Below are 25,440 nucleotides of genomic sequence, written 5' to 3'. Positions count from 1 at the left end.
TAATGTATCAGTATCAATCACTTGACTTAGAAAGTCTAAATGAATCTCAATAATTAGTGAAGTTGTTATTAGGAATGTAGCTCCTTGATCCTGCAATGTGAAATAAAGGGGGAAAAAACAACAGGGAAAAAGAAAATTCTAATTTAGTAAGTTGATAAAATATCCACCGGAGTACCTAAGTGTGAATTAAAGAAGTTTATCCTGAATCATAAAGCTTTTCTCCAACCAGCCACTGCCAAAATCATGGTAAACTTTCAAATTACCTAAAATCAACAATTACCTAACATCAAAAATTACCAAACCTAATGTTAACCATTTTGGATTCCAACAATCCTTATCGTACTTTACATTAATAAACTCATATCTATAGACACAAAAAGACTCTCTCATCATTTGGAACTGCCCCACTTCTGAAATTTTAGATTTTGATATACTTATTTATCTGACTAAAATCTATCTTTTCAATTTTTTCCTTTACTTTCACAACACACATTTTCAAATATATAGTTTTAAATATATATGTGTGAATATTATCTATCTTTATATATATATATCATCAACTCCTATGTGGGAACAATCCAATTGTCTATTTTTATTTCTTGAAGTTAGACCAAAATGGGAAGAGGAAATAACTGACCTGTACATTTATGCCAATGTTAATTTTATGACCTCTGACTTTAGCTGCTCCCTCAGTAGCTTTTTTTTTAAGAGAGAGAGAGAGAGAGAGAATTTTTTAATAATTATTTTTTAATTTTTTGGCAGACACAACATCTTTGTTTGTATGTGGTTCTGAGGATCAAACCTGGGCCGCACGCATGCCAGGCAAGTGCGCTACCGCTTGAGCCACATCCCCAGTAGTAGCTTGTTCTTTACCCACTAGCTATGAGAGCAATTTGAAACCATCACTCTGTCCAACACCACTTATGATCTACTTCTCAGCAAGCCACTTTATCACAAAGAAATTTATTTTCCAAAAAAATTTAGACCTTCCAGCTTGAATTCATTCAATTTAGTATATCCATATCTATAAAATTCTGTATATTATGGATATATCTACTTTTTTCCCTACTATTTCAGGATTAGCTTTCCAATTTCTGTTAGAAGCTAATAATCTTTCTACTTATATTCTTAGTAATCTGTAAAATTATAGAATGAATATCTCTCCATTAATCAGAATTACGGCCCCCAAGAAGATGGATGTCCTGCTCTTATCTCCAGGGCTATGAATAAGTTGAGATACCACACCTGTAAATGTGATAGTAAAAGGAACCCTGCACATATAATTAAGAATGTTAATTAGTCCATATTAAATAGATTATACTGGATTATCCTGGTGGACCCAATGTATTTACATTAGCCTTTAAATTCAGGGCAAAAAAGAAAGTCAAAGGGATTACATGAGAAGGAATTGACATGAGATTGGTAACTTAAAGATGGAGGGAGAAACAAACAAACAAACAAACAAACAAAAACATGAGAAAAAAATGAGACATGCCATGCCTGGACTTCTGACTCATGAGAACTATGAGATAATATAAGATTGTTATTATAAGTCAACCTATTTATGGATGTAAAACAGAAATTCCAACTTTGTTCTCCTTTCCATAAGATTGCTTTGATTGTCTGAGGACCTTTGAATTTCTATAAATTTTTTAACAAATTTAAAAAAATTAAATTTAATCATTAAAAATAAATAAATTAAATCTAATGTATATTCAAAACAAATTTGAATGATAATTCATTTCTACCCCAAATAATCTTTGCATATAAATTGAAATTTTATTGACTCTATGTATTAATTTGGAAGAGAATTGACAGCTTATACCAATTCTTGTACACGGCATAACACTTCATTCACTTAGGTCTTCTTTGATTTCTCTCAGCAATATTTTATTATTTTCAAGTATAGGTCTTGCCTAACTTTAATCAAACTTATGTTTAAGTACCTTATGTTTTTCTGATCATATTTTAAGTGAAGTTTTTTTCTTGATTTCATTTTCCAATTGTTTGATTATGGTATATATAAAAATAGTTGATTATTTTGTGTTTCTCACTCTTCAATTATTTTAAATTCTGTTTTTACATTTTCCAAATAGTTTTTATCTGCTAAGGTAGCTATTTTAATATTTTTCTTAACTAGTACCCTTAATTTTATGCATAAAATTTTTTTAGCCATTAATTTTACTCTACTATGCATCTACATATGACTACTTGAACTCCCGAGTCAAAATAGTAGCAACTACCTTTCATTGAATAATTATTAAATTACAGGAACTCCTTTAAGGATTTTATGTATATTAGTTTACTTGCTTCTTACTAAACATATGAATTGGATTGCCTAACTTCAAAAAGATGAAGAAAAGAGGCAGAAAGTTTAAATAACTCATTCAAATTACACAATCCTTAAGTTTCAGTGCTGGATTTTAAACCCCGAAAGAATGATTTTACTGCCTTATACTCTTATAACAATCCATTGTTTCTCTATATTCAGCTCCTTGGAAATCATGACATGGATAGCAAGGTTCTTGAAGGTCAATGTTAACAAAACAAAACTAAATTTTCCCATCTTTTTGCTCTTCCTACATTTCTTAGTCTGATGAAAACCACTATTATTCATTCAGAAAGCATAATTTTTAAATGTCAGGAATTCTTATATAAATTTTTAATGTAAAAACTCATTTAATCCTCTTCTAATCTCTATGAGTTGGATTATCCCTTTGTAAAAGATGAAGAAACTTGGGTAGAGAGAACTTGGAATTTAACCACTGAACTATACATCCCAGCCCTTTTATATTTTTAATTTTCAGATGGAGTCTTCCTAAATTGCTAAGGCTGGCCTTCAATTTTCGATCCTCCTGCCTCAGCTTCCTGAGCCCCTGGGATTACAGGCTTGCATCACTGCACCAAGCTCTAAAAGGAGTTCTTTTTCCCATTTGATTATGTCTGTTTTGAAGCCATCTAATTATCATTAGTGACAATCTAATAGTTACTGTTTTAATAACCTAAGTAACAATCTAATTATTACTATTTTAATAACCTAAAACCATCACATTTTATAATCTTTTCTTTTTCCTTTTAGGGCTCAAGAAATATACAGAAAACATTGTGCAGAAAAGTTTGTTATGGATATGCTTACTTTTCAAAAAGATGTTGAGAGATATCAAGAAGCTAAATCTAGAGTTGCACTTGTGAAAACAAATTTTGTCTTTAATATTCCCAATGGAATGTCAAAATGAACCAATGGCAGATCACATTCTATGATCATCTTAAGTTTAGTCCATTACTTTTACCTAATGGACTTTGAAATGATACTCTGAAAGAAATGCTCTGTGTCACAAGATGGATTTATATGTAAATCTTTTAAAAATACAAAGAATAGAGTGTTTCTTGTATTGATCATAATTTAAATCAAGTTGACTTAGCAGCACTAAAAGTTTTCTTATATATCCAGATTCCCAAGGAACAATTAAAACAGATTTTCATTACTACAGGCAATATTGAAAAGATGCTGTATATATTCTCTTTTATATTCTTTCTGAGTGTAGCAATATGTAAGGTATTTTCAGTTTCTCTGGCAAGGTGGTTAGCATAGTAATTTTTGCCCCTACTGCTGACTTTTATTAAGATATTGCTTATTTGACTTCTTTCATTACTTAATTTCACACATTTAACTATATTTCCTGTTTATTTTATTAAAACAATTTCTGGATTTATTTTTTTCAAAGTAGGGTTTTCAGCATTGTATCAGTGATTCGTACTTTCATAAATATTTAGAAAATATAAATGATGAAAAGTAAACAATCTTATTGCCTTTTTTGGAGGTTGTAAGATTTTGGTGTACTTTTGATGTGTTTGACTTTTTTTTGCATATATGTGGAGGCATGGAAGAGAAATAAAGGTAGAAAGAGAAACAAGAAAGAATACATATAATTAAGTAATTGAGATCATAAAGTACGTAGAATGACATAAATTAATTTTAAGTCTGCTTAATACTGATGGTAGAAAACTTGAAAAACAAAGAAAAACATTAAAAATATAAAAATCCTTTTTAAAATTTTTATCAATTTTTAATGTGTTTTCACTTATCTAAGGAAGATAAATATACCACTATAATTGTGACATCACTCATTACAATATAAGTAATAACACTCAGAATTTCTGTTTTATATTAATCAGTTAGATACATATATTTTAAGCCTGCATAGCTTTAAAAATTCTCTAATTTTATCAATTTCCAGAGCTTATTCATTCATGCTTCTATGCTGGACTGCTATCAAATGCTGGTAGTATTTTCTTAATTTTCAGTAAAATAACAAAACTGTCTATTTATTTATTTTATTGGTTTTATTAAATTCATGACAGCAGAATGCATCACAATTCTTATTACACATATGGAACAATTTTCATACCTCTGTTTGTTTATAAAGTATGTTCACATCAATTCATGTCTTCATACATGTACTTTGTATCACATTCTTCCATCCTTGCTAATCCCCTGCCCCCTCCCTTTCCCTTCCACCCCTCTTCCCTATCTAGAATTCATCTATTCCTCCCATGCTCTCCCTCCCTACCCTACTATGAGTCAGCCTCCTTAAATCAGAGAAAACATTCAGCATTTGTTTTTTTGGGATTGGCTAACTTCACTTAGCATTATCTTCTCCAGTGCCATTCATTTACCTTCAAATGCCATGATTTTATTCTCTTTTATTGCTGAGTAAAATTCCATTGTGTATATATGCTACATATTTTTTTTTATCCATTCATCCACTGAGGAATATCTAGGTTGGCTCCACAGTTTAGCCATTGTGAATTGTGCTGCTGTGAACATTGATGTGGCTGTGTCCCTGTAGTATGCTATTTTTAAGTCCTTTGGGTATAGTCCGAGGAGACAGATAGCTGGATCAAATGGTAGTTCCATTCCCAGATTTCCAAGGAATCTCCATACTGCTTTTTATATTGGCTGCACCAATTTGCAGTCCCACCAGCAATGTATCAGTGTGCGTTTTTGCCCACATCTTCTCCAACACTTATTGTTGTTTGTCTTCATAATAGCTGCCATTCTGACTGGAGTGAGATGGTATCTCAGAGTAGTTTTTATTTGCATTTCTCTAATTGCTAGAGATGATGAACATTTTTTTCATATATTTGTGATTGATTTTATATCTTATTCTGAGAAGTGTCTCTTCATGTTCTTGGCCCATTTATTGATTGGGTTATTTGCTTTTTGGTGTTTAGCTTTTTGAGTTCTTTATATACCCTAGAGATTAGTGCTCTATTTGATGTGTGGGGGGGTGAAAATTTGCTCCCAAGATGTAGGCTTTCTGTTCAACTCACAGATTGCTTCTTTTGCTGAGAGGAAATTTTTAGTTTGAGTCCATCCCATTTATTGATTCTTGGTTTTAATTCTTGCACTATAGGAGTCTCATTAAGGAAGTTGGAGCCTAATTCCACATGATGGAGATTAGGGCCTATTTTTTCTTGTATTAGATGCAGGGTCTCTGGTTGTATTCCTAAGTCCTTGATACATTTTGAATTGAATTTTGTACATGGTGAGAGATAGGGGTTTAATTTCATTTTGTTGCATATGGATTTTCAGTTTTCCTAGCACCATTTGTTGAAGAGGCTATCTTTTCTCCAAAGCATGTTTTGGTAGCTTTGTCTAATATAAGATAATTGTAATTTTGTGGGTTATTCTCTGTGTCCTCTATTCTGTACCATTCATCTACCAACCTGTTTTGGTGCCAATACCATGCTGTTTTTGTTACTATTGCTCTGTAGTATAGTTTAAGGTCTGGTATAGTGATGCCACCTGATTCACTCTTCCTGTTAAGGATTGCTTAGCTATTCTGGGTCTCTTATTTTTTCAGATGAATTTCATGATTGCTTTTTCTATTTCTATGAGGAATGCCATTGGGATTTTGATTGGAATAATAGCTATTTAAATCTATAACACCAGCTCTCATTTTCCTGTTAATTAGCATATAACTATTGAGCAAGTCATATTGGTATTTCTAATTATTCTTCAAAAAGAACAAAGGGAGATATCATGGGGATGGTGGGGTGGTAGAAAGTATAACAGATATTAACTTTACTAAAGCAAGTTTACCTAATCCAGTTTTCTATTCCAGTTTTGAAATAATGAATATGTTTCGGGGCTTTAATGAAAATAATGATCCATTTCAGATAGCATTATTATGAGACTTAATTGAAGATAATCCCATATAAATAAAGCATCACAGTATTTTCAACAAAGTAAGCATTTAATAAAGGTTAAATGTGCAGAGTGGAAGCAGAAATCATCCTCTCTGTAATTATATGAGGATTAATTAACTATTTATGTGAGACTGAAGGGGAACCACCAAGGAATAGTGAGCTTATTTGTGTGATGTATCTGGAACACATCATTTAATCCATACATTTGCTGAGCATTTGTTGCTCCCTTCCTCTATGCTTCCATTCCATGCCATGAATCTTTTATAGCTTTTACCACACAACAGGCAATCAACAGTATTTTTGGACTATTGCCAGCCAACTGTGAGCTTCTTGAAGGCAAAGGATATTTTATTTGTTTCTTTGTCTCTATTACTTCTCCTGAGTCAAATATGTTACTTACTATGCTTTTAATGTTTATAACTCTCTTATTTATGTAATGTCTCAAGTCAACTTCATGAAATTTACTGCCACTTACTGTTTGTTTTGAATAATCCAAACCCTGTACCTCTGGATTGTATCTCAGTCCTGATATGCATCCTATAGTACCAAAATGCATGCCAAACACCTCTACTTTGAAGCTGACATTTTTTAAGTTGTACATTAAAGTGGAATTCATTTATATATTCATACTATTATCTTATTCTCCAAAATCTTGCTTTTCCTTCTGTATTTCCCAGCACTCCTAGATATATAACCATCTACATGGATTCACTTAGAAGATATCTTTGAGTATTTTATTACTCTATCACATCTTATTAAATATTATACCTAATTAAATCTAACTATAAAAGTTCTCTATGGTGGAAAGTGGCTAGCTTTTCAACAACTTTATTTTCACTTTCTATAAGACGCAACTAATTATATTTCACAGCCTCTCTTGCAATTAATTGAAGCACATGATTGAGGTTTAAACAATAGAAATATCGGTCAAACTGATGTTGCAATAAAATTTTATTTACAAAATAGAATACCAGCCAGATTTGATACATGGGTAATAGTTCTAATTCTGTTTATTGATAGATGAACTTGCATATTTTTAAATTTTATTTCTGAATGGTGATGCGTTCCCTCTTCCAATCTTATGTAAACCTTAAAATATAACAAATTTCTCAAATAAATGACTACTAAAATTTTTCTTATACTAATAAAAGTCCCCTCAAGTGTAGCTGTAGATTAATATAATTTTATTTACACATAATAATAATAATACTGAAGTATTTTAAAATAACTCATCATGAAAGAAATATATAATTACCTGGACAAAATGGGTTTACGAAACAAAGTGCCATCCTGAAGCCAAAGTTAAAAGAATGAAATAGTGGCAGGTTAGAATAAAAAATAAAGTTATTGAAAAAAAATATTAGAACCAGATAGAATACATACTGTGTGTGACCCCTCTTTCTTTGAAGAATGAGATATCGGTACTAGAAAAGTGTTCTTTACCCCTTCCTAGAGTGTACTTAGGTGAAGCAGTAGCCACTGCAATACTGAACCAGCTTTCAGCGATTACAGGAACAGCATCTCAGAAAGAAATTAAAACAAGTTAATTATCAACATTATCTTCCTTTTCTGTCCTTTGAACCAAAAGTAAATCTTATATGGTGTCCAGTGATCAGTGTATTAGTCCAAATTGTGTAGTTTGTGGTAATAGAAAGCAATGCTTTAAAGTGTAGGCTTTTAAAAAGAAATGGGTTTGAATTCTTTGCCACTTTACTAATTGTAAGACTTTGGGAAAATCAATGAAGATCTTCTTCATTTGTAAATGACATAACTATATAAAACATATTGGGCATTACTATGTCATGTTAAGAAAAAATTCAGTTATGATAATGATACCTAGGTAGGAAGGCAGTAGATATTTTTCCAGTTATTAAGAAATGACCCTTGGTTTTAAAACTTTCCTGGTGTTTTGATATCTTTGGCTTTGTATTCTTCTTTGAAGATAATGTTTTCTAAAAATCACTTATTTATCTGTCAAGAGTAGTGGGTCTTGAAATTACAGAAAAATACCAAATACCAAACCTAAAATATCTACTAGGTTGAGGTGGTATTTCATGGTGTTTTGTTTGGTTTGCATTTCCTGATGATTAGTATGTTCAGCATTTTATCATGTAATCTGTTTGCCATTTGTACATCTTTTGAGAATTCTCTAGTTTTACTACCCATTTAAAAACAGGATTTGATTGATTTTTGTTTTTATTGTCATTTTTAAAACTTGTGCACTACAGTTAATTATACATTCAACTAGAATTCATTGTGATATATTCATACGCATACATGACATAGTTTTGTTACTTTCATTCTGCTGCTTCTCCCCTTTCCCATCCTCTCTCCCTCCTCCTCATTTTCCTTTCTATACTCCACTGTTCTTCCTTTTATTTTTATGAGACCTCTAACCTTTTCTTAATTCTTTATTTATCTCTAGCTTATGCATATAATAAAAAAAATGACTCTTTCTGAATCTTCCTTACTTCATTCATCATGATATTCTCCAGTTCTATCCGTTTACCAGCAATGGCATCATTTCACTCTTTATGATTGAGTAAAACTCCATTGTGTGTGTGTGTGTGTGTGTGTGTGTGTGTGTGTGTATGCCATATTTTTATCTAGTCATATATTGAGGAAAACCCAGCCTGCATGTAGCACTTTACTATGATGATTTTAGTTCTTTTGGATAAATACTGTGAAGTGAGGAGATCCAAGATGGTGGGCCAGAGGGAGGCAGCATTCTGTGTTGCTCTGTGACCTGGAACTCAAGTTGTGAGAATAGTGCTTCTCTGTGAGCAAAATTACTGCTTCTGCATGGGAATCATGGCCACTGTCCCCTCCAGTGCTCCAGGCCTCAGCATCAGAGTAGGTCTCACAACTACTCACCCACATAGGACTATCAGGTACCCGAGCGGGACCATCAATACCTGTGCAGAACTTTTGGCTACCCACCCGAGCAGAAATCACCAATGCCACTCCCATGCAAGTCACCCGGCAGCTTCCCACCCACTACTCCTGTGTGGACCCCCATCTACCCTCGTGGGGCTCCCCTGTTTGCCGCCATCTTGGGGACTCTGCAACAACAGAGATAGTCCCCTATGTGCAGTAGCCCGCCCGCACCCAAGAACTTCACACAGGCTCTGAAGTCAACCGAAAGCCCCACACTGCAACCCCAGAGCTCGTATTTGAACTCATCCTCCAATGCCATTGCTCAACTCCCCCCATCCAACCCAACAGCCCACCACTGAAAGCAGGTGTCTCCACCTTGGGCCACCTTTATAACCATCTTTAGTGGGGGCAACTCCCAGTTTTGTAACTCCAACTTGCCAGGTACTTAGTTTCTAACTCCCCCCCTCTCCCCAGCAGCCACAACCCTGGCACAGTGACACCCTGGTTACCTTCACCATCCCGAGGGCGGAGATACAGCTAACAACAGATATCCCCACCTATTGGATGAGAAGAGAAGCAGGAAAGACATGGATTGCCATCCTGTTTCTTCAAGATTATTTTCTCTCTTTCTCCCTCTCTATTCTCCCACCCTCACATCCCCAAACATATGTGAAACCAAGTACTTTGCATGAATTAGGATTTTCATGAGGACAGGGACATCTGAGTAGTATATTACAGCTGTGTTATATATTGTTTCTATTATCCCACCAATTTCTACTATTTTAACATTTTTTATTTTTCTTAATATATATGTGTGTTTTATGTACTCTACTGTCTTCCCTCTTACTTGTCTACCAAACATGACTTCCTCTCCCTTCTCCTGATACTAATCTTCCTCTTTAGATTTTCTCTTTTACACTTCCTAAGATATAACAACTCTGTATCCTCACCTCCGACCTCCTAAGCATATCATCCTACTCCTCACCCCCAGTTCTTTGTCCACCATCAGAAACTGTAGGCCCTTTTACAAACCTACTGAGTATATTGTAGATAATAATTGAATTCACCATTTCTGTACATTGTGACCAAACTATAAACATCTTAATATCAAATATTTGTTTTTAGGGTGTATACTGTTTATATGGAGATATGATAACATTGTCCTTCACCTCAAAGGAGAGGTATTGGATCCCTACAAAAGCACTATAAGCCTATAGGGTAAAAATGGTAATGCCTCTCTCGGATCCATGGTGATAGAAGGGAAGACACATGTAATATGAAGAAACAAGGGAAGAAAGTGCCCCCAAACATATAAAGATACCACACTATTAAAATCCATGGCAAGCAGAGCAAAAGAAATAACAGAGAAGGAGTTTAGGATGTACATGATTAAAGTGTTCTATGAATTAATGGATGATATAAGAGAGCAAATATAGGCAGCAAAAGACCATTTTGACAAAAGGCTACATAAACAAATACAGGAAGCAAAAGTTCAATAAGGAGATAGAGGTTCAAAAAAAAAAAGCCAGAAATCCATGAAATGAAAGAAACAATAAACCAAATTAAAAACCCAATTGAAAGCCTCACCAACGGATTAGATCACTTGGGAGACAGCACCTCAGACAATGAATACAAAATATATAATCTTAAAGATAATGTAGACAACATAGTGAAAATTGTAAGGAATCATGAGCAGAACATTTAAGAAATGTGGGACAACATAAAAAGGCCACATTTAAGAGTTATTGGGATAGAGAATGGAATAGAGTTCCAAACCAAAGGAATGAGCAATCCATTCAAAGAAATAATATCAGAAAATTTTCCAAACATGAAGAATTAATTGGAAAACCAGATTCAGGAAGCTTCCAGGATGCCAAATGTACAAAATTACAACAGATACACACAAAGGCACATTATAATGAAAATGCCTAACATACAGAATGAGGAGAGAATATTAAAAGCCATGAGAAAAAGCAATCAGATTACATATAGGGGGAAATCAGTTAGGTTATATGTGGATTTTTCAACCCAGACCCTGAAAGCTAGAAGATTCTGGAACAACATATATCAAACTCTGAAAGAAAATGGATGCCAACCAAGAATCTAATATCTAGCAAAATTAATATTTAGATTTGATGGTGAAATAAAAACCTCCATGATAAACAAAAGTTAAAATAATTTACAACTTGAAAGCCTGCACTACAGAACATCCTTGTCAAAATATTCCATGAAGAGGAATTGAAAAACAAAAATGAAAATCCGCAAAGGGAAGCATTACACGAAAGGAAAAATTAATCAAAGGAGAAACCAAGTCAAGTTAAATACCAAAAAAAAAAAAAAATGACTGGGAATAAAAATCATGTCTCAATAATAAACCTGGAGGTTACTGGCCTAAACTCACCAATCTAAAAACATAGACTAGCAGATAGGATTTTTTTTTTTAAAAGAGACCTAATGATATGTTCCCTCCAGTAGACTCACCTCATAGGAAAACACGTCCACAGACTGAAGGTGAAAGGTTGGGATAATTAATACCACTCTCATGGACTGTGGAAACAAGCAGGGGTCTTCATCCTCATATCAAATAAAGTAGACTTCAAGCCAAAGTTAGTCAAAAGGTATAAAGAAGGAAATTTCTTACTGCTTAAGGGAACAATTCATCAACAAGACATAACAACAATAAATTTATATGCCCCAAACAATGGAGTGTCTATGTTCATCAAACAAACTCTTCTCAGGTTCAAGAGTCAAATAGCCTACAACACAATAATTCTGGCTACATTAACACACCTCTTTCACCACTGGAGAGATCGTCCAAACCAAAGCTGAACAAAGAAACTATAAGACTCAATAATACAATACATCACTTAGACTTACATAGAATATTCCATCCTTCAAGGAATGAATACACTTTATTCTCTAAAATAGACCATATATTATGCCACAAAGCAACTATTAACAAATATAAAAAAGTAGAGTACTACCTTGCATTCTATCAGATCATAATGGAATGAAATTAGAAATCAATGAAAAAATTAAAAAATAATATGTACTCCAAAAACTGAAGACTAAATATTATGCTACTGAATGAACAATGGGTTGCAAAAGACATCAAAGAGGAGATTAAAAATACTGAGAGTGAATGAGAACAAAGATACAATGTATCAAAATCTCTGGGCCACTATGAAGAATAGTACTAAGAGGAAGTTCATTGCATGGAGTTCATTCCTTAAAAGAAGAAAAAATCAACAAATAAATGACCTAACATTACATCTCAAAGCCCTAGAAAAATAAGAACAAATTAACACCAAAAGCAGTAGAAGACATAAAATAATTGAAATCAGAGTTGAAACCAATGAAATGGACACACATACACACACACAAAAAAAAGCAATTGAAAAATTTGACAAATAATAAGTTGGTTCTTTGAAAAATAAATAAAATTGAGAGCCCCTTAGTCATTCTAATGAAAAGAAGGAGAAAACTCATATTACTAACATACGTGATGAAAAAGGAAATATTATCACAACATACACTATAGAAATATAGAAGATAATTAGAAATTATTTTGAAAACTTGTACTCAAATAAAATAGAAAATATCAAAGGCACTGACAAATTTCTAGAGTCATTATTTGCCCAAACGGAATCAGGATGATATACACAACTTAAACAGTACAATTTCAAGCCATGAAATAGAAGATGCCATCAGAAGCCTACCAATCAAGAAAAGCCAAGGACCAGATGGATACACAGCCGAGTTCTACAAGACCTTTAAAGAAGAACTAATACTAATACTCTTCAATTTACTTCAGGAAATAGAAAAAAGAGGGAGCACTTCCAAACTCATTCTCTTTGGCCAATATCATCCTGATTCCAAAATAAAAGACATGTCAAAGAAATAAAACTTCAGACCAATATCTCTAATGAACATAGATGCAAAAATTATTAATAAAATTCTGGGAAATCAAATACAAAAATATATCAAAAAGATAGTGCACCATGATCAAGTGGTATTCATCCCAGGGATGCAAGGTTGCTCAACATATAGAAACCAAAAATGTAATTCATCACATCAATAGACTTAAAGATAAGAACCACATGATCATCTCAATAGCCACAGAATGAGATTCAACAAAATACAGCACGCCTTCACGTTCAAAACAATAGAAAAAGTGGGAGATAACAGGAACATATCTCAACATTGTAAAACCTACCTATGCTAAGCCCCAGGCCAACATCATTCTAAATGGAGAATGATAGAACAAGATGGGGATGCCCTCTTTCACCCTTTTCCATTTAATGTACTTCTTGAAACACTGGCTAGAGCAATTAGACAGAAAGTAAAGGGATACAGATGGATAAGAAAAACTCAAATTAGCACTATTTGCCAATGATATGATTCTATACTTAGAAGACTCATAAAATTCCACCAGAATACTTTTAGAACTAGTAAATGAATTAAGCAGAGTAGCAGGATATAAAATCAACACCCATAAATCAAAAGCATTTCTGTATATCAGTGACAAATCCTCTGAGAGAAAAATGAGGACAACTACCTCATTTAAAATAACATTAAAAAAAACCTTGAAAATCAACCTAACAAAAGAGGTGAAAGGCCTCTAACAATAAAAACTGCAGAACACTAAAGAAAGAAATTAAAGAAGTCCTTAGAAGATGGAAAGATCTCCCTTGTTCTTGGATAGGAAGAACTAATATTGTCAAAAAGATCACACTACCAAAAGCACTATACAGATGTAATGCAATTCCATCAAAATCCCAATGACATTCCACATAGAAATAGAAAAAGCAGTCATGAAATTCATCTGGAAAAATAAGAGAACCAGAATAGCAAAAAACAATCCTTAGCAAGAAGAGTGAAGCAGGTGGCATTACTATACCAGACCTTAAACTATACTACAGAGCAATAGTAACAAAAACAGCATGATGTTGGCACCAAAGTAGACATTTTGATCAGTGGTGCAGAATAGAGGACACAGAGACTAACCCACATAATTACAGTTATCTTATATTATACAAAGGTTCCTAAAACATACATTGAAGAAAAGATAGCCTATTCAACAAATGGTGTTAGGAAAACTGGAAATCCATATGCAACAAAATGAAATTAAATACCTATCTCTCACCATGCACAAAACTCAATAAAGGACCTAGGAATTATACCAGAGACTCTACGTCCAATAAAAGAAAAAGTAGACCCCAATTTCCATCATATCAGATTAGGATCCCACTTCCTTAATAAGACTCCTATAGCTCAAGAATTAAAATCAAGAATCAATAAATACGATGGATTTAAACCAAAAGCTTCTTCTCAGCAAAAGAAACAATCAATGAAGTGAATAGAGAATCTATAGATTGTGAGCAAATTTTTACCACACACACACATCAGATAGAGCACTAATCTCTAGGGTATATAAAGAACACAGAATGCTAAACTTCAAAAAAAATAAATAATCAATAAATGGGCCAAGGACATGAACAGACACTTCTCAGAAGGTGATATACAATCAATCAATCAATAAATATATGAAAAAAATTTCAACATCTCTAGCAATTAGAGAAACAAAAATCAAAACTACTCTAAGATTTCATCTCACTTCAATCAGAATGACAGCTATTAAGAATACAAACAACAGTAAGTGTTGGCGAGGGTGTGGGGAAAAAGCACACTCATACACTGCTGTGGGACTGCAAACTGGTGCAGCCAATATGGAAAGCAATATAGAGATTTCTTGGAAAATTGGGAATGGAACCACCATTTGACCCAGCTATCCCTCTCCTCAGTCTATACCCAAAGGACTTAAAAATAGCATACTACAGGGACACAGCCACATCAATGTTTATAGCAGCACAATTCACAATAGCTGAACTTTGGAACCAACCTAGATGCCCTTCAGTAGATGAATGGATAAGGAAAATATGGTATATATACACTGTGGAATATTACTCAGCAATAAAAGAGAACAAAATCATGGCCTTTGCAGGTAAATGGATGGAATCGGAGAATATGATGCTAAGTGAAGTTAGCTAATCCCCAAAAAACAAATCCTGAATGTTTTCTCTGTTGTAAGGAGGCTGATTCATATTAGGGTTGGAAGGGGGAGCATGGAAAGATTAGGCAAACTCTAGATAGGGCAAAGGGGAGGGAGGAAAGGGATGGGGAAATTGGGTAAAAAAAAAAAAGATGGTGGAATGAGATGGACATCACTACCCTAAGTACATGTGTGAAGAAGACACAAATGGTGTGAATATACTTTGTGTATAAGCAGAGATATGAAAAATTGTGCTCTATATGTTTAATAAGAATTGTAATGCATTCTGCTGTCATATATAACAAAGTAGAATAAAAATTTTAAAAATACTGTGGAGTGGGATAAGTGGGTCATATGGTCATTCCATTTCTAGTCTTTATGAAAAACCTCCATACTGCTTTCCAAAGTGATTGTACTAATTTTCAGTCCAACCAACAATGCATAAGTGTACATTTGTCTTCACGTCCTCATCAGCCTTTAGTATTATTTATAGTTTTGATGATTACTAATCTAAATGGAGTGAGATGAAATCTCAGTGTAGCTTTGATTTTCATTTCTTTGGTTGCTAAAAATATTGAACTTTTAAAATATATATTTGTTGGCCATTTACATTTCTTCTTTTGAGAAATGTCTGTTTAGTTCACTTGCCAAATTATTGATTGTGTTATTTATTTATTTTGGTGTTAAGTTTTTTGACTTCTATGTATTTCTGGATATCAGCTTTCTACTGGAAGAGTAGCTGGCAAAGATTTTCTCTCATTTTATGGGTTCTCTCTTCACACACCTGTTTCCTTTTCTGTGATGAATAATCTTTTAACATACTCTTGGATTTTGTTGAATATATTTTGTTATGTTCTTCAAGAATATTGGCCTGTAGGTTTATTTCATGTGTGTGAGTGTATTTTTGTGTGTGTTTTTTTTCTGGTTTTGGTATAAGAATAATGACAGAAAGAGTTTGAGTGAATTCCTTCCTGTCCAAATATTTGGGAGAATTTAAGATGAACTTGTCCTAGGTTTTTAAATCTTTGATAGACTTGCGCAGTAAAGACATCTGACCCAGGATTTTTCATTGATGGAGACTGTTTCCTGCTGATTTAATCATGTTACCTATCAGTCTGCTCAGGTTTTGTATTTCTTCATGATATAATTTTTGGTAAAGTATATGTGTTTAGGTATTTGTCCATTTCCTCTAAGTTATCAAATTTGTTGGCATATATTTATTCACAATAATCTCTATCGATCATTTTGTATTCCTATGTCATTGGTTATTATTTTTTTCATCTCTGATTTTATTTATGTCAGTCCTCAATCATTTTTTTTTACTTAGTCTAGCAAGAAGTTTGCTTATTTTGTTTATCATTTTGAAGATGCAGGCTTTTGTATCCTTCTTTTAGAGTCATCTTTTGTGGTTAACTTATTTGGTCTTATAGTGTGTTTTAAATCCTTGCTTATTATGTTTAAGCTGTCTGTTATAAATTGTGCCAAGTATTTATAATTAGTTTTATGAAAATATCTTTTGTTTATCAAATATTATTCTAGTATGATACCAACTTATTATTGATTTTAAAGATGGGAAAGAAAAGAAACAAAACAATAAAGAGAAAAAACACTCAAAAAATTCAGACTTGTGTTTCAGGTACAGTTGGCATATGCCTCTAGTCCCAGTGACTAGGTAGGTTGAGACAGGAGGATCAGGTGAGCCTGGGAGATGTAATGAGAACCTTTTCCAAAATAAAAGGCAAAAAAGGTTTTAGATGTAGCTCAGTGGTAAATCACCCCTGGGTTCAATAATCAGTACCAAAAATATTTTAAAATTTATATTTTTATCCCACTGCTTGTCATATTTTGATTCCCCCCCCCAAACATCCTGCCTCAGTCTTCTACATTGCTGGGATTACAGACCACATCTTGAATTTTTAATATCTCATTGTATACCTGTCTATATTACCTGTCTCTTAACATTTCAGAATAATATTAATTTTTAATTATTTTTTATTCTATTCTTCATAATAATAATATTGTGCATTGCGTGTGAGTATTCTGAATTTGTCCATGTATTTACTCTTACCACAAGTTTCATACCTATGTCTTCTTCATACTCACTAGCATTTCTTTATTTCAGTTTCAAGAATCCCCTTTAGCATTTCTTTTCTTGGGTTTTTTTTTGGGGGGGGGGTACCAGGGATTGAACTCAGGGGCACTTGACTACTGAACCACATCTTCAGCCCTATTTTGTATTTTGGTTTGAGACAGGGTTTTACTACATTGCTTAGAGCCTTGCTTATGCTGAGGCTGGCTTTGAACTCAAGATCCTTCTTCCTCAGCCACCTGAGCCACTGGGATTACAGGCATTTGCCACTGGGCCTGGCATAGGATAGGTCTGGTGGAGACATATTCCCCCAGTTTTTGTCAGGGAGTAGCTTTATCTCTCCATTTCTGAAAGATAGTTTTGCAAGGTACAACATTCTTAGTTTATAGCTCTTCTTTACTTTTTTTAAAAAATTCACTACTGAGAAAATCTCATGCCACTCTGTTCTGGCTTTTCAGGATTCTGAGAAGTCCACTGTAAAGCAAATTTGGACACCCTTGTGAATTACTTGTTTCTTTTCAGATTTAGTGTGCACATATGTCTGTTGTCCTGTTCACTAATTTTTTCCCCCCGTTCCTCTACCTAGTCCTGTCTCTGGGTCCCTGACACACAACTTTTAACTGGGGTCTTGTCTTTGGCTCCACTCATAACTCTAACTCTCATATATAAAATAAACTAGGCTAATATATTCACCATCTTTGATATCCAAACATACATATTTATGCCAATTTCTTTATTATAACTAATATAATGGATAAATATGTACAAGGTGATTTAGCATAATTCTAGATAGTACAAATAGCATCACAAAAATATCGTGAAAGACAGATCCTATTTTTATGCTGGTATGAATCTTGAGTTTGAACCAGGATGCAACAGTGGAGTAGGAAGGGATTCAACTTTCTTCTCTCCTTATTTTAGGCAAGTGAGATTTCTCTATTTGAAAAGGAAAAGTATTGGTAAGCTTTGCAGACTTTTAAGGAAGAAAGACATTCATCTTCCACAATAGAGACTAAAGGGCTGAAATATTTCCTATTCTGTCAGCTAATGTTAGGACACTTGCCTGAGTATTTATTCTTGCTCAGAACTCTCAATTTTGAAGAAGTATTGCTTAGAGAGGGATAGTTGATGAATTATTTACTGCCAGTGTAACATCAACATTCCAGAAGCAGCAGCTACTATCTCTTTATGGCAGCAATACCACAACTTCTTAGGAGATTCTTTCTATAGTGTAATCTCAATTTGCCTCATGTTTCATAAACTCTAAATTCCTGCCCATACTTTAATCTGAGAATTTTCAGGCTTTCTTTTCCCAATATATTTCTGACTATCAAGGAAGTAAAATGGTCGAGATGCAATAAGAACACGGAGTAGTAGAGATAGAGAGCTCCAGCCATTTCTGAAATATCTTCTCAAACTTCCAGGTCTAGGATTTAAGTTAATAGGAAAGTATGTGTAGCACTGTACAAGAAAGAGCTAGTGTTTTTCAGGAATGATTATTTGAGTAAACATTACAAGGTAAAATTTATGATCCTAGTGAAGTTTTGGCTGAAGACAATGAGTAGTGGGTGGTAGAGGAAGAAGTTAAATATTTTAACTAAGGCCTTATTAATATACATAGAAATAAAGATTACAGCCTCATTTATTTAGCCTTCATGTTGTATCATAAATATGTTTGTATAATTTTTTTATTTGTTCTTTTTATGTATACATGAAAGTAGAAAATATTTTGACCTGTCATATATATATGGAGTATACTTCCCATTTTTTTGGTGGTTGTACATGATGTAGAGTTACACTGGCCATGTATGCATATATGAAAATGGAAAAGTTATTTCTGGTTTATTCTACTGATTTTTTCTATTCCCATCCCCCTTCACTCCCCCCAACTCTGCCCTGTCCAATACCATGAACCAGACCTCTTCCCCTCCTTGTTGACTATTATGAATCATCATACACATATCAGAGATAACATTTGGCTTTTTGGGGGAGGTATCTTACTTGATTTAGCATGATAGTCTCCAGTTCCATCCAATTCACCAACAAATGCCATAATTTCATTCTTTTTTATGACTGATTAATATTCCATTATGTATATGTACCATATTTCTTTATCCATTTATCTGTTGAAGGGCATCTAGGCTGGTTTCATATCTTATCTATTATGAATTGAGCTGCTATGAACATTGATGTGCCTGTGTCCCTATAGTATGCTGATTTTAAGTCCTTTGGGTATAAACAGAAGAGTGGGTTAACTGGCTCAAATGGTGGTTCCATTCCAAATCTTCTGAGGAATCTTCATACTGCTTTCCATAGGGATTATACCAATTTGCAGGCAAACCAGCAGTGTATGAGTGTACCTTTTCCCCCACATCCTTACCAACATTCATTGTTACTTGTATTCTTGATAATTGATGTTCTGATTTCAGTGAGATATAATCTCAGTGTAGTTTTAATTTACATTTCTCTAATTGCTAGAGATGTTGAAATTTTTTTATATATTTGCTAACTGATCATATTTCTTCTTCTGTGAAGTGTCTGTTCAGTACCTTTGACTAGATATTGATTGGGTTATTTTTTGTGTATAAGTTTTTGGATGTGAGGTATTCCCCAAAAGCTCATGTGTGAGACAATGCAAGAAGGTTCAGAAGATAAAGGATTGGGTTGTAAAAACCTTAACCCAATTAGTAAATTAATCCCCTTATAGGGATTAACAGAGTGGTAACTGAAGTGGTAGGGTGTGGCTGGAGGAGGTGGGAATTAGGGCCTGGCTATAGGGTATATATTTTGTGTCTTGAGAGTGGAGACCTCTCTCTCTCCTCTTTCTGATCTTCATGTGAACTGCTTCCCTCTGCCACACTCTTCCACCATGATGTTCTGCCTCACCTTGAGCCCTGAGGAATGGAGCTGACCTTCTATGGACTAAAACCTGTGAAACCATGAGCCCTCCATGAGCCCTCAAATGAACGTTCCCTCCCCTACAGTTGTTCTGATCTTTTAGTCACAGCAACAACAACAACAACAAAGTGGACTAAACTAGAGTTCTTTGTATATCCTGGAGATTAATGCTCTACTGAGGTACATGTGGCAAAGATTTTCTCCCATTCTGTAGGCTCTCTCTTTAGGTTCTTGATTGTTTCCCTTGCTCTAAAAAAGCTTTTTAATTTGATACCATACCATTTATTGATTCTTGAGTTTTACTTCCTGTGCTTTAGGTGTCTTATTGAGGAATTTGGTTCCTAAGCCAACATGATGGACAGTTGGGCCTACTTTTTCTTCTAGTAGGCACAGGGTCTCTGGTCCAATGCTTAGGTCCTTGATTCACTTTGAGTTAAGCTTTGTGTATAGTGAGAGATAGAGGCCTAATTTTATTTCATTATAGATGGATTTCCAGTTTTCCCAGCACCATTTGTTGAAGAGCCTGTCTTTTCTGCAATGTTTGTTTGTAAAGCCTTTGACTAGTATGAAATGACTATATTTGTGTGGGTTTTTCTCTGTGCCTTCTTTCTATACCATTGATCTACATGTCTGTTTTGGTGCCAATATCATGCAATTTTTGATACTATAACTCTGAAGTATAATTTAAGATGTTGTTTTGTGAAACCTCCTGCTTTAATTTTCTTACTGAGGATTGCTTTGACTTTTCTAAGTCTCTTATATTTCCAAATGAATTTTATGCCTGCTTCTTCTATGTCTATGAAGAATATCATTGGAGTTTTAATAGAAATTTTATTAAATATGTATAGTGCTTTTTGTAGTATGGCCATTTTGACAATATTAATTCTGCCTGTTCAAGAAGATGGGAGCTCTTTCCATCTTCTAAGGTCTTCTTTAATTCTTTTCTTTAATGTTCTGTAATATTCATTGTAGAGATCTTTCATCTCTTTTGTTATATTGGTTCTCAAATATTTAACTTCCTTTTTGAGGCTATTATGAATGGGATAGTTTTCCTAATTTCTCTCTCAGATGATTCATCACTGATGTATAGGAATGAAATTGATTTATGAGTGTAAATTCTATATCCTGCTACTTTGCTGAATTCTTTTATGAGTTCTAAAAGTATTTTATTTGAATTTTGGGGTCTTCTAAATATAGAATCATGTCATTAGCAAATAGGGACAGTTTGAGCTCTTCTTTTCCTATGCATATTCCTTTAATTTCTTTCTTCTGTCTAATTGCTCTGGCTAGAGTATCAAGGATGACGTTGAATAGAAGTGATGAAAGAGAGCATCCTTGTCTTATTCCAGTTTTTTGAGGGAATGCTTTCAATTTTTCTCCATTGAGAATGATGTTGACCTTGGGTTTAGTATATATAGCTTTTACAATGTTGGAGTATGTTTCTATATCCCTAATTTTTCTAGTGTTTTGAACATGAATTCATGCTGTATTTTGTCAAATGGTTTTCTGCATCTATTGAGATGATTATGATTCTTTTCTTTAAGTCTATTGATGTGATTTGAATTACATTTATTGATTTCTGTATGTTGAACCAAGCATCCCTCTGTGAACCCCATTTGATCATGGTGCAGTCTCCAAACTCAGTGTTTTCTGCCCCTGTCCTTTTTAATTCCTGGCCAGGTACATCTCTCTCAACTGGTCCTGCAGGCAGCCAGACTGGAGGGGAAGGGGGACAGACAGGTGGGTTGTCATGAACAGTTGCCCCCTGTGTAAACCTCTCCCCATGTTTGAGTTTTTCCTGTATATTTAGGCACATTCTATGTTTTGCAGTGTGGGTTTGTCAGGCCTTCATTTCAGGCCACACTCGGGTTTCCCAGGACTCAGTTCCCTCAGCTGCTTGCTGGTTCACATGCTGCTGCTGAAAAATGGCTCCTTCTTTTGACCTTTGCACTCCACAGTCTCATTCTCACACAAGGCTATTGTGCAGTGTGTCTTTCAGTTTACTTGATCAGTGTCATTCATATCTAAACTCTCTGTACCTAGACACACCTCATACCCCATAAAAATTCAGGTTCATTTAATTTTCTTATCTCTCCACTGTACTCATGGAGGGACTGCTCTGGCTGGTGCCTCCAGCTGCAGCAATGGTTTTTGTGGTGCTGGAGATTTCTTCTTATTGTATTATATCCAACCTCCTGAATCCCTGATCTAATTTGATTGTTCAGCATTAAATTCAAGTAACCCTCCCCCCTTTATTTTTTATACACCCACCTTGCTGAGAAGTTGCCTGATTGCTTTTTTGGTTTCACACCATGGAGTAGCCAGGAAAGTGACCTGCTCTATTCTGCTATCTTGAAACATCTCCTGTTCCTTCCTCTCCAGTTTCCATTTCTTATCTGTATGATATTAGTGTAAATTTGTAACTGAATTAAATACTAATATATATCACTCAGTGATATTAGGTTCCAGTTGGATGTAGTAACTAATGAGACTTTGAATTATTTCTATTAGGAAGATAGATGTATGGTTTTTGTGTTTGTGAAAAGAATATTTATGCTAAGATTGAAATGCCTCTTAGGGGTAGTGAGAGGCAGTAGTATCAGAAAAAAAAATGTAAGTGGAGTTTTTCAGATTCTTTTTCTTTTGCTATATTTTATTTTTCAAATCATCTGAATGTCCTCTTTGGAGATAATATTCTTTGGCCAAGTCATGTTTAGACCAATGATCCATGTCCTAACAAACCTTTAGAGGAATCAAATAATTTTCATCCAAATTTCTGGCATATAGAATCAGTCATCTGTTTCTGATAGCACTTTTAATTGTAAAGGAGCAACACCAACACTAAGAACAATTGAGTCATTTACTATGATGTTGAGTTCAATAGTGGCAGTAACAAACTTCTGGTGATTACAGTCCAAGAGATGATCATTCTGTGGCATTGTCTTTTCTGAGCTTCTGCTGTCTACAATTTTACTTTCTGGGGTTTCAGTTATTCAGGATCAACTGCAGTCCAAAATATTAAATGTAAAATTCCAGTAACAAAAAACTCATATAAGTTTTAAATTGGATGCCATTCTGAGTAGCATAATAAAATCTTATGCCTACCTGCTATATCCTGCCAGGTGTGGGAATCACCCCTTTTTCAGTGTGTCTATGATATATTTACTACTCATCCATTAGTTACCTAGTAGCTATCTCAGTTATCACAGGGATTTACATGGAATTTCAGTACAGCAATGTTTGTGTTCTTATAACTCTTGCTTTACTTAGAAGTGATTGTTTCCTTTAAGCAGAAGATAAAAGTCAATAAGTTATTATTTTGCTGTTACTGTTATTATTATTACAAGTTACTGGGGATTATACCCAGGGCCTCACACATACTAGGGAAACACTGAGCTACATCTATAACCCTATAATAAACTATTTTGAAAGACATACCATTCAAATAAATTTTATTATCATATATTCTTATAATTTTACTATTTCATTATTAATTATTATTGTCAAGCTCTTATTCTGCCTAATCTATAAACTAAACTTTATCATAGTATGTATATGTCAGTAGAAATAGTATAAATAGTATTTGGAGCTTTCTTTGGCTTTAGGAAACCACTTGGCCATAAGCTATCTATACCTTTAATTTTCTCACTGGCAATGGTCTCAGTTGAATGCAAGAATAAGAATTGTAATATATTTCATTCATCTCAATAAAACTTACATTTCATATGTGAAATATTTTTCTGAAGTTCATACAGTAGACTTATATCTTTATCATCTGCCAAATGAGTATAACAATATTAATCACAAATTTTTAGAAGTTAGTGAATTATAATGCACTCATAGCAGTGCTAGGGCAATAATGTGTTCTAGATATATGTTTGCTATTATTATTAATCATTTTCTTAACTGTGGTTTTTCTCTACTATAGGGAAGACTGGAAGGAAATGCATCAGACACTGTTAATCTAAATATACATTAAATTTAGGGTCAGTTTTAATGCTGAGTGTATAGCCTGTGGCACTCACCTTACCCTATTTTCATTCTACACATCTATCTGCTTAATCACCACAGTTAGGTTATAAAATCCTTATGTTCAGGAAATGTTTCAACAACTTTTTTCAATGTTTTTTTCAGGCAGTGTCCTAAACAGCAAGGTGATCCTCAAAGAAAATGTACTGCTTTCTCTCTTGGATGTGATTTAGTTAGTAACTAAATGAGATTTTTCTTAGCACCTATATCACAAAAGAACAAGAACAAAACTATTATTTTTTCCATTTCCACCATAAATGCACATATTGAAATTCTTGAATTATTCCCTCTTTTGTGTAGTTTTCTATCTCATTTGTTATCTTGACTGATTTCTTCTCAGCTAAATGCACAGTTTCTCAGGTCACTCCAATCTCAGGTATGCAAACAGTCTATCTTATGTTTTACCTGTAGACCCTGTTAAGTCAGACTGCCATTCTATCTTATGGCACAGCAGTAAAAACACCTTCAACAAAACAACTAATAACCTCCTACTTGCTAAATGAAACTTCTTTTGCCCTTCTTTATCCAGAATTCTGAGATGTATTTGATCTTATTAATTTTCCTCTCTTAGACACATTTCCCACCTTAATTTCCATGATATCACATGCTGCTCTTTTTATTTTTCATTGCCCTTCTGACATTTTTTTGGCCCCTGTTATTCTTTTCCTTAAATCTTAGTGTTATGTTTGTAGAATGAATTTTTGTATGCCCACAAAATTCATATGTAAAAAATCTAATTCCAAATGTGATAGTATTTAGAGATGAGATCTTTGGGAGATGATAAGGTCAGAAAGGAGGAGACCTCATGAATGAGATTTCTAGCCTTATAAAAGAAGCCCCAGGTACTTCCATCACGCCTTCTGTCATGTGAGGACACAGCAAGGAGATAGCCATCTATGAACAAGGAAGCAGACCCTCACCAGACAACAAATCTGCCAGCACCTTGATGGGGGCTTTTCAGTCTTCAGAACTGTAGCATTTCTGCTATGACAGCCTAAAATGACAACTCCATCATTCTTCCCCATACAGCCTACTTTTAAATCTGTACATATTTCCAGATCAGGGCTTCAGTTTTTGGTATCACATGTATAGTAAGTAGCAAGTCCTAACAGCATCCCTTGAGCTCTGGATACATTTGTTACAATCCACAACACATGTTCACTTGCATGTCCCACATTACACTCAAATTCAATATACTACAAAATAAATTCAGGATTTTTCTTTTCAGAACCTGATTTATGTGCATAATCTCTAACCTCGGTGTTTCATTCCTTAGATAATC

The 25,440-nt window shown here is 34.0% G+C and overlaps 1 protein-coding gene across 1 annotated transcript in view; it reads left to right on the top strand.

Moving 5' to 3' along the window:
* The window catches only part of Lrriq3 (leucine rich repeats and IQ motif containing 3), a 177,490-nt gene extending 173,161 nt beyond the window's left edge, over positions 1–4,329 (top strand). The window contains exon 8 of the mRNA XM_015490411.2: positions 3,080–4,329. Within this exon, the coding sequence (XP_015345897.1) occupies positions 3,080–3,236 (157 nt within the window). The 3' untranslated portion in view covers positions 3,237–4,329. The remainder of the gene's footprint in view (positions 1–3,079) is intronic.
* Positions 4,330–25,440: the final 21,111 nt, after the last annotated feature.

This window comes from Marmota marmota, unplaced genomic scaffold (assembly GCF_001458135.2).
Source record: "Marmota marmota marmota unplaced genomic scaffold, marMar, whole genome shotgun sequence".
NCBI lineage: Eukaryota > Metazoa > Chordata > Mammalia > Rodentia > Sciuridae > Marmota > Marmota marmota.
Note: the sequence above shows the minus strand (reverse complement) of the source record. Positions and strands in the feature narration are given on the sequence as shown.